At 41.9% G+C, this 12,962-nt stretch overlaps 1 protein-coding gene across 1 annotated transcript in view; it reads left to right on the forward strand.

Moving 5' to 3' along the window:
* Nucleotides 1-12,962, forward strand: part of FYN (FYN proto-oncogene, Src family tyrosine kinase) — an 86,089-nt gene that overhangs the window by 43,288 nt on the left and 29,839 nt on the right. The window contains exons 3-6 of the mRNA XM_075708113.1: nt 4,043-4,300; nt 4,895-4,991; nt 8,456-8,554; nt 9,655-9,758. Of these exons, the coding sequence (XP_075564228.1) occupies nt 4,054-4,300; nt 4,895-4,991; nt 8,456-8,554; nt 9,655-9,758 (547 nt within the window). The 5' untranslated portion in view covers nt 4,043-4,053. The remainder of the gene's footprint in view (nt 1-4,042; nt 4,301-4,894; nt 4,992-8,455; nt 8,555-9,654; nt 9,759-12,962) is intronic.

Below are 12,962 nucleotides of genomic sequence, written 5' to 3' on the forward strand. Positions count from 1 at the left end.
AATAACGTTTCCACCATGTGGGAGGAAACTACTATTCTGGTTAGGCTGATGTTGGATTGCTTGCAATGTAAATGTTGGTGTCCAAGAAATATAACAGGGACAAAAAAGGAGACAAATAACGTAATGGTTATTTTCATTTGTCTCTGAGGAAGTCTCAAAAACCATGTAAATGTTCTATGTTTTCATGAAAACACATGTTTTCTATTGCCCGTAAAAACACAACTTCAAATTAAACAAATTCAACTTGCTTGCATTAGAAAAGTTCATTTTAATTAGTCTAGTTACATACCTTTTAACAATACCAGTGTCAAATTACGATAATGCTGCATGACCTATAACTCACACATCTAAGAAATGCTGCCTTTCCTAATAGAAATGGAATAAAATCTTGTTCCTTTACCGTAAGTTGCACAGCATGTTGGATGAACAACGTTGTATGCTCGTCCCTAGAGAATTTGGTGTAAAACAGCTCCAAATTTTGTTTGGTGATCTCAGAGCTGGCTGAATAACTCCAGCCTTCCACAGCTCCAAATGTTGACATGCAGGGAGATGAGACTTTCAGATATTAAAAACCTGTTTTGTGATACTGAAGGAGATTAGTTTTTGGAATCCATTCATTGACACAAAGGCCAATGCTGAATGGAGGTTATATTTATTGTCTGTGAAACCCCAGAGTTAGCTGAAATCACTTTAAGCATGTACATGCGTACATGTATTCTCTCACATTTAGCCAACTCCCCGTGATGTTGGTTTCTTTGAGCCAGGAGCAGACAACTTTCAGGGACTTGGCTTGAAAAGATGTGTGCATGTAACACCCTCTGTCACATTTTACAAGAGGCTACAATCAAGCAGTCTTTATACTTGGATTGTCTAGACACTGTGACAAAGTGGGAAAGGGCAAGTGAGAGAAAAAGCCCTTTTTGTCAGTCTTTCACTTTGCATCAAATTCTCCTTCCCTGTGCGCTGCCACTGCCAGCAAAAAGATAAAGGGAGCAAAACCCAAACAAAAATCAAGAAACTGATAATTCACTGGGTTTCTATTCGTATCATTCCTAGTAAAAAGAAAAACCGAAACCATTATTTTTCTGAAACTACCAGGTCATATGTATACCATCTCCTGGTTTGTTCAGTTTTTTTCAGAATTAATATTTTGAACAATTTTATTTTTGCAGCTGATCTGTAGTTTTAACTTCTTCCTCATCAACGCATAAAGGGAGTGTGTAGGGCTGTCTTGTCAGCACTTGTAAATTGGTATGTGAAATCTTCCCAGATTTCAGTGGAGATTTTTTCCCTGCTCAGCTGAACATTTGTGAATGAGCAACAGGAAAATCCCTTTCCCCCCACCGCTCTCCCAGATTTCATGTTTCCTATCTTTTTTTCTTTCATTCTTTCATTTTCTACTTTTTCCCGTGAAAACACTTGGGAAAAAATAAGAGGAGAAACAGAGCTGGGAGGGGAAAAGAAGGAGGCAATGGAGTTTCACAGGAAGGTAAGGTTACAAGCCAACAAAAAGGCTGCTGAGATTCTTCTTTAAACAGTAAAACCTGCATATCACTTCACCTTTTTGAAGTGAATAAGCATATGTTCCAGCACGAGTCCTGGAATCATCCTCCCACCCAAAGCCGCCCTGGGCTCTGCCCATGCTGACAGCAGTGAGATGAGCCATCGCCCCACGGGGCCCTCACCCTCCCTGTGGTCCTGCTTTGCTCCTGCAGTGTTCCCTGGCATTGCTCGTGGGGCTCCTTGGCTCGGAGAGGACCTTGGAAAACCTCACCTCTGAGTGACATCTCCAAACAGAGGGTCTCCAGAGCCAGACCGCCCTGCTGTTGAAATGGGTAAAAGCAGCAGAGATTATCTGCGCAAGCAGTTTTTCACAGCTGACACGAAGCTGGCCGGGGCGCCTCTGCCCCCATGGCGGTCCCTGTGGGCTCACCTGGAGCCACTGCTGGTCCCAGGGATGGACAACCTCAAGCCCCAGCATGGTACCCCACACCTCCAGCACCGACCCAGCTACCAGAGCGAGCAGAGGCTGGAGGCCGGCACAGCTGCCGCAGCAGCAGCAGCACCAGTGTGTTTTGCAGCCTCCGGGCTGCAAACCCCTTGCTCTCGATCTGTTGTCACTTTAGTTTCTTGAGGCATCCCAGCTCATGCCACCTGTTGCAGCAAGTGCAGAGTTGAGAGTCCTTGTTTCTGTTCACATGAAGAGTTAAATGTTTTGGTGAGGGAACTCTGCTGAGTGAATGTGGCATCTTGAAGGAAAAAGAGAAATGCAAAAAGGGCGCCTTTAACTTAAGCTAAGAGCAAGAGACAGTAGACCTGTGCTAACTGCAGGCAATACAGCTCAGAGAAATACATTAAAATGGTGCTTGTTTTTCTGAACAGGGTTTTAGAATAACTGGAAGTATCTTCAAATTGTAGAAAATACCCTTCAACAGAAGGGTTTTTTTAATTAGGTAGGTTACATTTAGGAAGCAGCTATCCAGATTGTGGACTGTCACAGACAAGCAGGGAGCTACTGCATAATTTTTCAAGCATTAGCAGTGGAGGAATACGCTTTTTCTGAATCCCATGAGTTTGTCAAAAACAATTTCTTGTGTTGATGTTGGGGTAAGGCATACAAAATAGCCAGCCTGGCAACTATGGAAAAATGAGGATATTTGGAAAAGGATAGGCTTTATGTTTACCCTATGTGATGGATATTGGCTGAAATGCAAAAAGAAATACAAAAAAAAGTAGTTCTTCGCTATACTTTTTTTTTTTTTATGTTTTATGCATTTTCTCCCTGTCTATTTGTATATTCTGGACAAAGTATTTCCAGTAATTCTAATCTTTTCAAAGATTTTTCTGTTGTCACTGCACTTCTTGCAGCCCCAGTGTTTAGAGTATGTTGTTTGTGTGCCAGATGATGTGTAAGAGTCACCGTACCGTTTCAGATCAAGGGTGCATCTAGACGAGTATCTGATTCCCTAGACTCATCACGCCCAGCTTCAGAAACTCGGGTTTTGTGTCTAGATTCAGCTCAAGTCAATAGGAAAGAGTTTGGTAACACCAGCACATGGATTATGAGATGGTAGTTGACAGATGAAAAACAATACCAGGTAACAGGACTAACCTCGGAGGGCTGCTTCTAAGGTGTGGCCAGTCACCCTCTGTCTCCCTCCATCTAGAGAGAGGTGGGCACCTAAAATTAAGAGAAATTAACCCAGGTCCTGGCAATGCCCCACAAGAGTGCTAAACAAGAGGTTACAAGAATGAAAAAACTTAGCGCAACCTTTTCCAAGCTGTACCCTCTTGGTTTCTTCCTGTCTGGGATCTGGACTCGGAGACGCTCTGCATTTGACGTGCTAATTCCTCCGTTACTTTCTCTAGTTTTTTAACTCATGTATACCTTTGGCTGCCCCACCATCCACTACCAGAAGGTTTACACTTCTGTTCAGTACTGCATAAAAGGGCGCTTCCTTTTGTTTTCGTTGTGCCATCGGATGAGCTCCTTCCTACTTTCCTGTGCTGTGCTATCGGCGCATTGTGTCTGCTTTTCTGCCCATCACGCAGAGCTCCAGCAATGGAAAAAGGTTGTATTGCCTTTAGGTGAAGTCAGCTCTTGTGTAGTTGGCAAGGTCAAACATGAAGCGTTAGCTAAGTACCTCTCTGTGTTTGGGGGGCAGACTTGAACACCTCCAGCTGCACTTTTTGGCCAAGTCCTTTGCCTGCCAGTTGTGCTCTCCTGGCAAAGGGTGCGCGAGAGGGATTTCATCCTCTCGCTACCTCCGTGCAAGCCATTGCCTGGCAGGGCTGGGCAGAGAGCTGTCACTACCCTAAAGAGCAGGCAGGACCTCCTTCCCTTGGTGGGAAACCACTGCAAGGAAGATTTCATGTGAGCTTTTCCCAACATGTTGCTGTTTATATTCAAACCACTGTGGGTTTTTTTCAAAGTACTTAACTTTTGAGCCATGAACTTAATTTGATCCTCATCATATGTGGGTTTGGGGGAGATCTGGTGAGCATCAATATGTGAACACCTGTCCTTTCCTTCCTCTCCTAGGATTTTAGATAATGGGCTGTGTGCAATGTAAGGATAAAGAAGCAACAAAACTGACTGATGAGAGGGATGGCAGTTTAACTCAAAGCTCAGGCTACCGCTATGGGACAGATCCCACTCCGCAGCACTATCCTAGCTTTGGTGTGACTTCAATCCCAAACTACAACAACTTCCATGCCACAGGAGGCCAAGGACTGACTGTGTTTGGTGGAGTCAATTCCTCCTCTCATACAGGGACGCTGCGTACAAGAGGAGGAACAGGTGAGTTTCAAAGTCATCTTTCAGTGCTCTTAGTGAGTATCAATCACATAATTACAGCAGAGGCACGACTGTCTTAGCATGCTGTTTTGGGAAGAATTACTTCATGAAATAGTGCAAAGAATTGAAGTAGGGGTGGAGCTGCATCTTCAGCCCTACCTTTGCTAACTTGCAGGTGCTAGTTCACTTTGAGGGGGTGAGAAATTATGTATACGTGCCCTATTTGGCTGACTGACTGCCTCATCCCTCTACCAGGGAAAGGAAAGTATGGTCCAAGCCACCTCAAGTAGTTAACAGGAAATACTTGACATGGCTATGTCTAAACTCCCTCTTCAAACCCCTTTGCCCGCTTGGGATTCTACACTGTGTGGATACCAAACCAAGAGTATGATGACTGTACAGAGTGAAGGAGGTGGCATGCCTGCTGGCTGTGTAAAAACAGAGGGATTAGAATGGTCCAAAAAGTAAGAGGCTTCAGTTTATCTTGCTCCTCAGCAACCAGAGTAGCTTACCTTTGGCTTAGCCACCTCATCTCTTGAGGCTCCTTACCCTCCTGTTTTTTGTGATGGAGTGTAACTCACCTATCTTCTTCTTTAGGTGTAACTCTTTTTGTGGCGCTTTATGACTATGAAGCAAGAACAGAAGATGACTTGAGTTTTCACAAAGGAGAAAAATTTCAAATACTTAACAGCTCGTAAGTTTTAGGCTGGGGAATATGCTTTTTAATATTTTTAAACTTTTAATGCTGACAATTATATTGGCTTATGTTATTAGTAAAATCTAACGTTGGATATTCAAGATATGTAGGGGTTTACTCTATGCTTACTTACTTGTCTTTGCATTTAGTGCGCGTTTGCAAAGTGCTTTGCTATTGAAAAAAACCCCTTCAACCACATGCAGCTTCACTTCAGAAGTAAGCATTAGCTTGTGTGATTCACTGCTTAGATTGCACAGTAAACTTACATTCAGAACTGAGAGTACCAGCTCTGTTCTTTACCAGTAGTCACAGAAGTTCCTCAAGGCACATACTAACACTTTTTGCAATCTGCTGCAAGTATCTACACAGAAACGAGCTAAAAACTGATTCACAAAAGAGACGTTACACAGACTTGCGTGCCAAGTTTAAAAGCGTTTTTTTTCCCTTTTAAAGGTAGGTGATACAGTCAGAACATGCTAGGAAGTTCTGTTAAGTGAGAATGCACCATTGTACAGTTGCATTTGGCAGGAAAGCCACACTTCCATCCTGAAAATCATCAAATTAAAATTAATTTTATTATTAACTGCCCATAGAAAAAGATCCCTTAGCAATTTAAAAATAACATCTAAAACTTACTGTGCTACTGACCTATATCTGAACATCTTGTAATTCTTGGCTAAGAACATAAAGTTGAAGGCTCTCTGTTATGTTCAGTATTCCTATCATGTAGAGGTAAAAATGGGTTAACAACCAAGTGTGTCACTTTCTAGAGGCTTTGTGATATTACTCTCATCTTTTTTTTTTTTGTTACACTGTGTGGCAGTGAGGCAAATTCATCCCTGGTGCAACTCCTGTTAATTTTAATAGAACAACTCCAGGGTTGGAGTTGGCTCAATGTGCATTAAAGTTAAAAAAAAAAAAAAAGTCAGGTAATTCTGTGGAATATTTCATGAAGCCATGAAGCTGAAGAGCTTTGATGTAGATGAAAGCACAGAAACTTCAGTTACGACTTGTAGAGGGAGCAGCAGTTTAAAAACCTCTCCACTTCTAAATTAGCACTTGGAAAAAAACCCTTTTTTAACCTGTCATCCATTTTTGTTCACATTGCCTGCTGCTTTCCTAACCTTGCACAAACTATTCCATAACTTGAAACAAGAAGAAATTCCACACATTATAAATTCCTTACGCATGCTAGTTGATGAAATCAGGGGGTGCTCACCAGGACTGCGGAGCAGTCATGCTTGGAGTCGGTGGGACAGAGAGATACCCCCACGTGTGGGTTGCTGCAGTACATGCATTTTGATGCAGGTAATTACTGCCTGAAGGAAGGTTTTCTAAGAGAAAAAAACCCCAAGCATCCACTGATTTTCTTGTAGGATTATAGAAGCTCAGTTCCCATCGTAGGCAGCTTTGTCTGCTTATAAACACAGACCTAACCACACTCCTGGATTACTGACAGCCAGTCTGGGAATCTCCAGAAAACAGCTTTTCTGTGAGAATTCTTGCTCTCTTCACTTATATCAGAGATGATATGAAAGGAGCCCATTTTTTTTAGGAGTCTGCCAATGCTGCTTGCAACCAGGAAGCATATATGTGCACAAAACTACTTGTTTGGAATTTTTGGAGGGGTTTGGATTTTTTTTAGCTCTCAACAAATGAAATTTGATTTGTGCTTTGGATTGAAAGTTCAGGACAGCAATACCTGGATTAGCGTACAGAGGGTATCCCTGTGATTTGAAGTCAGAAATGATACCAAGGGCAGTCTGGGGGAAAGAGGTACCTGCAAGGGTGGTTCAGAGCAGAGCCTGACTTCGGGGCTCAGCCATCCCCTGCATCTCCACTGCCGCTCCCGGCACACCCTGGCTAGCCCCATTGACTAGCCTCCTCCTACCTCAGCTGGGTGCCTAAAATTAACAGCTGTGAAAAAAGTCTGCATTCCTCCTCCTTTCTGGCAGCGCTTTCAGAGATTTAAGCTTCTCTGTCAAAGCAGAAGGGGTTGTTCCTGATGTTGTGATCATCTACAGGACTGCTTTTTTCCTCCCTAGATATGATAAAATACCTCCATCTAGTGGACTCTCTGTACAGTTAGGAGAAGAAATGTAATGGTACAATTTATCAACTGCAGTATGGCATAATCTCTCAGAAATATTCTACAGCAACATATGGGGGAAGGATTAGCACTTCAGCTGATAAAATTAGGGACACAAACAGATAGGGCCGTTTGCCCGACATACTAATGCACACAAGGTGTATTAAAATAGTGTCAGCTGCCAGCCTCTAGAAAAGCTTCTTGCTTGTTTGAACTGTAGAATTGGAAACATCTCCTTTTTGACTAATCACAGCTGTTTTCTAGTTGTTTTCCATAGAGTTCATACTCCTTCAAACTGTTAAAGAAAGTGGAGTTGAAAATTTAAAATAAGAGCTCACCTTGACACAACCTTTCCTGCCAGAAATAGCTTAGGCAATATGTTTTCTGTAACTGCTTGCTTACAGAAGAGGCTGAATTCTCTGGCCACGTTTGATAATGGTGTTTTATTTAGTGAACAAATCTCTATTTTACAGAGAGGGGAACTGAGAGTTTCAAGCAGTCCAGAAATAGAAAAGAGAATGCTTATTAGTAGCAGTAGGAGTTAAACGTCAGTGAATCTGGTGCTAAGAGTGAAATACAAATTGCTAAATCCCGAATCGTTGCATCCTGTAAAAAGCTAAGAAATAAAATTCTCTTAAAGCTACACATTCTACAGCAACGTGCATTGTCTGAAGGGCAGTACCATGTACACACGCGTGTATGAAAAAATTGATGCTAAGCCTGTAGAACACTGCCATAAGATGGTCCTGCATGGACCTCTTCATATTTAAATGTTATAGAAGAATGGTTTTTTCATAAGTATTTGAAAATGCAGCTAAGTCCTTTGCTACTTCAGATACCTCCTCTAGGTGACCAAGAGAGGGAATCTAGACAGTGAAGTGAGATCCTTAAGGGCTATCTAAAACACCATGTTGATAGATGGCTTTTTGATGCCTTTGGATTTCAGATTAATTATCCCTATAGAAGTTTAAAATCAGCAGTGGATGTGACAGTGTTCAGTTTGGCAGTGTTTCTAAAAGCCATCTCAAGGGTCTGTATTAGAATAATTGCTATGGAGACAGTTTTCAATATTCTGGTCCAAATCCAGCCCTCAGCAAACCTGATTCCACTGCGTTGTTATGCCTGTTTATGCCATTATTCTACATTTGGAAGGCTACATTGCTAATCAGCACTGAAATAATAATAGGTGTAAAGAAATACATATATTATTTGGGTTTAGATGCAAACAGCTCTCTCAGAAGCACGCCAATGATGAAGAGATGAGTTGTGAATTCTTACGCCACTCAGCTGCGGGTGCTGTTAGCAAAGTCAGATCATTGTCTTTACAGCTGTGTCTCCTTCTCACTTCTCCTCCTTACCTCTGTTTCTGCAGGGAAGGAGACTGGTGGGAGGCCCGGTCCTTGACAACAGGCGAAACTGGTTACATTCCCAGTAATTATGTGGCTCCAGTTGATTCCATCCAAGCAGAGGAGTATGTTTTCTTTTCATTGTAAAGACCCGTTAGTGCTGTATTTGAAGGAGGTTCGAGGAGTTGGTTTTGATTGATTGCAGCGATTTTTCAAATGACTTACATTATTTTTATTTCAGTTCTTAACTGCACTGATAAATAATTAGGTAATTAGGAACAAAAGAAGCACAAGCTCAGTGCTTTTTCAATGTCAAAACAAAGGAAGAAAACCTAAAGGAACAGAGGTCTGCTTCCTTTATTTGAGTGTCAAATAATTTCAAGCTTTATGCAAAAGGTGCCCTTGCTTTTCCTGAACCAACTTGTAAAAATATTTGGAGTCAATTAGTGTGCAAACTGTCTATTAAAGAGGGCACATTCTATCAACAAATACCTACCAGTAGGTAGGATGCTTGCAACACATACAGCAGGCAGCATAATGAGGACATATGTATGCAAAAAATGGAGTGCTGTGTGTATCCATATTATTTCCAGTATAAAAGATACACTGGAGGACCCTATATAGCTGAGCAGGTACTAATGTCATCTGTACTTCAGGTTGTACTTGGTTGATTGTGAAACAAAAAAAAAAAAAATGCTGCAGGAAGGAAAAAGGTACCGAAACTCTGAAAGCCTTATACAACCACAGTAAAATGGTTGCATCTGGTGCTTCTACTGAGGTTTTATAGCTCTGCTGCAACAAAAATATTGAAAACTAATACATCACTATGTAAGCCAAATATGTAGTTTATAGCAACATCTGTAAAAATACTGCTCTTCGGCAGCGACACATTTTTCTGCCCTTTTCCTTATCTGTTCCTTCCTCCCGCCAAGTCTTGCTCTCTGACAAAGTCTGGCCTTTGTCATAAGACACCAAACAAGCATTCTCAGCATCTAGTGATTATGGGCTTAATGCAAAGTGCTACTGCACAACGTATACAACATCTACTACACAGTTTGTCACATTAGCTTCCCACCACAATAAAAGAGACACAGTATGACAAAAATAGTTGAATATACTTGAGTAACCATAGTTTCCGCAAATAATCCTCCCATGTCTGAGCTCCATGACACTAACTAGTAATCCTATGTAGCATCTGTCTTACTATTTCTGATGTTTCCCTAAGGTGGTACTTCGGCAAACTTGGCCGAAAAGATGCTGAGAGGCAGCTGTTGTCATTTGGAAACCCCAGAGGTACCTTCCTGATCCGGGAAAGTGAAACTACCAAAGGTAGGCTGGCCAAAGCTATTCTGACTACAAATGAGAAGACATATGAGAAAAATTGTCCTAAGTTTGTGAAATACTGTTTTCAGTGGTATGAAGGTAGAGATAAGTGTCATCTTGCATATATGTGTGCTAGGGAATTAGATGTCTGGACATCCCAGGTCTTTGAGTGTTCTAAAGCAGAGAACAACCCAAGTGCAACCCATGCCATGCTCAACCCATGGTATCTGCAGTGCAAGTCATGCACAGGCAGGGTGCTCTGCTCTGCTGTCACACTCTGGACATCACACTGTCTCTCAACGCATGTGTTGAAGATACCACTACTGCAATGGATTTGGGTGGAGAGTGACCCCTCAGAACAGCAGCTGTGGAGGCAGACCTCCTGGTGTCCATATTCAAGTCCGGGCACAGCCAGCTAGCTTACTGTGAACAGATGCTGGGAATCTCCAGTCTAGTTTGGTGAAAATTGCTGCTTACTTCTGAACAAGCAGAATATTTGAACCTTCTTGTCTGGAAGATGTAAGATAAGATTTTGGTGGGGAGGGAGGTACCGGTTATTATTTTGGGAAGATTAGGGGGTTTTTTGGCCTTTCCCCTTTGAAATGCTGGATCCTGGGGCAGGGAGGGCGGGGAAGATGTAGCAGTTTTAAATTCATAGATTAACAGTGAAAAGACTTGAAAATATTTCTAATTAATATATGCATAAATCATTCAACTTTATCCATTCTGTTGAAGTCAAGTGGAAGGATGTATTCTCCTCCTTCCCTCTAAAAATATTGGAGGAGTTCCAGTTTTCTTGGTGGGTGCTATCTTTGTTTTTGTTCATGAGGCCTGTCAACATCTTCTTCAAAGCTTCACATGTATGAAAAGATCTCTCTAACTCATACAACTGTTGAGGAGAAAACCTGCAACTAAGTGAAAACAAACCTGGCCATTTCTCAATTAACCAGAAATCCAAACCAATAGCTGTGGGAAGCATAACTCCCTAGAATTAATTCCATGTAAGTTCTGAAGTCTAACGATGGTTCATGTAATTAAAGCACTGACTTGTCAGCGCTTTGATCAGAGCACACTCTGTCAGCTAGAGTTAGCATGCAAAGTGGTTGGAGTCATGGCTGGTAAAGGGGCTTAAAGAAGAGAAGCACTACTTCCCACTCCTCTCTACCTGACCTATCTTCAGGTGCTGCATTCTGTCATCTAAAATTGTAAGTTTTACATTTTTGACTCCTGCAGTCACTGGATTCTTCCTTCACTGCCCATAACTCTGAAGACTGTTTCTGATGCAAAATCCAAATAGACATGCCGTTGTTTCAGACAGCTAATTTCCCATCTTGTCACCCCACAGCTTCACCATACCTTATGTAGCAGTGAGGCATTCTCACCAGGAGCAAGACAGGCTCTAACTTGCTCTTTTTCTGCAAATAGCATCCACCTGTTCATTTTCACCACCAGTTGTTGTGATGTGTACGAGGAGCTGGACTTCATTCCACTCTGTGCTGAGTTTAAAAACTCACTCATATAGACATAGGCATCCATGGACTCTAAAAACAAACACAACACTGTTTCCCCAAACCACATTATCAGTTTAGTCTGATTGGACCATTTTTTGTCCAGTGATAGGGGATATGTTTTGCAGGGCTGTTTACTTAGCTAAGTCAGGGCTTTTTTCTAGAACTTCTTGTGAGACACAAAAGTGTTGGGGAAATGGAGTAATCCATCATGGATGGACTTACAGCAGCAAGCTTAATTTCTCTGCATTTGAACTTAAGGCTTTTACATCTTCAGGCTAAATTTGCATCAAAGCCATTGGAAAAACCAAACACGCATGGGTTTTGTCAAAAACACCTATTGCCCTTCTTATCCTTATGGTATTTCAGTATGTTGTTAGAAGAAAACAGAGGGAGCTTGTTGTTCATGAGTGAGAAAAAAAGTAATCTGGGGGGACTTGAATGGTGCATTCTCCCATAAGTCTTCTCAAAATGCCTTACTCCAGCTAGTCATCTTGGGCTTGAGGCAGGAATTGTTTTGTGACCTAGAATTGTCCCTTCTGCTTTAAATAATAACAATAATAAAATTAGTCAGGATCATGTTAAAATTATCATCATGGATGACTTCAGCATGAATTTAATCTCCCTTGATCATGGTTGCCTTCTCTTTTTACTTCCAAAATAAATCCTATGGAGCTGGCTTTTTCAGTGCCTGACTACCCAGGTACTTCATCAGCTCTTGTCTGTATAATCCTTCACCTGGTTTCAATCTCCACCCTCCAAGGCTGCCTGGTTTTAGGTTTGTTTTTTTAAAAAAGTCATTAGTATGATACATTGTAATGTCGTCTTTCTATCCAAATTTTTGTTATATATATCTCTAACCTTTGGATTTATCATCAGATAATAATGAATAGTATAAATAACCAACAGCCTAAATAAATGAATAATGAAATCTATCTTGGTTCTTGTTTTTGTCCAGATTTGAACTAAAGCTCTAGTCCTGCAACTTGATCTGAGGTCAGTGGCGGTCCACAGAGGGCCACCCACACAGCTCTGATTGCAGACCTGGAGCCACAGATTGTTTACATTTTCCTAAAGAATCTAAAATACTGACCAGATAGGCAGGGAGCGTGACTAAAGAAAATACAGCTGCTGCCAGTGGATCAAAACTCACAAATGCGGAGGTGGAGAACACTGCCTTGAAAAATTTGAAAGTGGGGTGGCAGTGTACAACCCAGAGTGGTGGTACAAAGCATGCACAAGATGTGCTTGCAAATCCCCAAAAAGCTTTGAACTCCTAGCTGACATGTACTTGCTCAGTGGGAGGAGGACCTCCTCAGAAAAATATCCTAAACAAACAGTATTTTTCTACACTTAGAAATAAAAACCCTGTCACTCCTCTCAGAGTGTCTCCCATTCGCATAAACTAGAATCATCTGTGTGAGTGCTGGCTCTTTTCCTCCTATTTAGAGGACAAACAACAGGGGATTTGAGAAGTCCCTGGAGTCGGGGTGGAGACGTTTCATTCACTGCAGCTCCCTTGGCGGTGAGCCACCCACCAGTGCGACCTGTTGCAGGTTAACATGGTCAGGGAAACTTCCTCCTGGGGGGACATCCAGGAAAGACATCTTACACCAGGAATATCAACCACCTAACTGTTCTTTAAACCATTTCACTTAGCTGGAGATGGTTCTGGAGGATGTGAACCTGCCAGGTGTGTTGA

This window comes from Pelecanus crispus, chromosome 3 (assembly GCF_030463565.1).
Source record: "Pelecanus crispus isolate bPelCri1 chromosome 3, bPelCri1.pri, whole genome shotgun sequence".
NCBI lineage: Eukaryota > Metazoa > Chordata > Aves > Pelecaniformes > Pelecanidae > Pelecanus > Pelecanus crispus.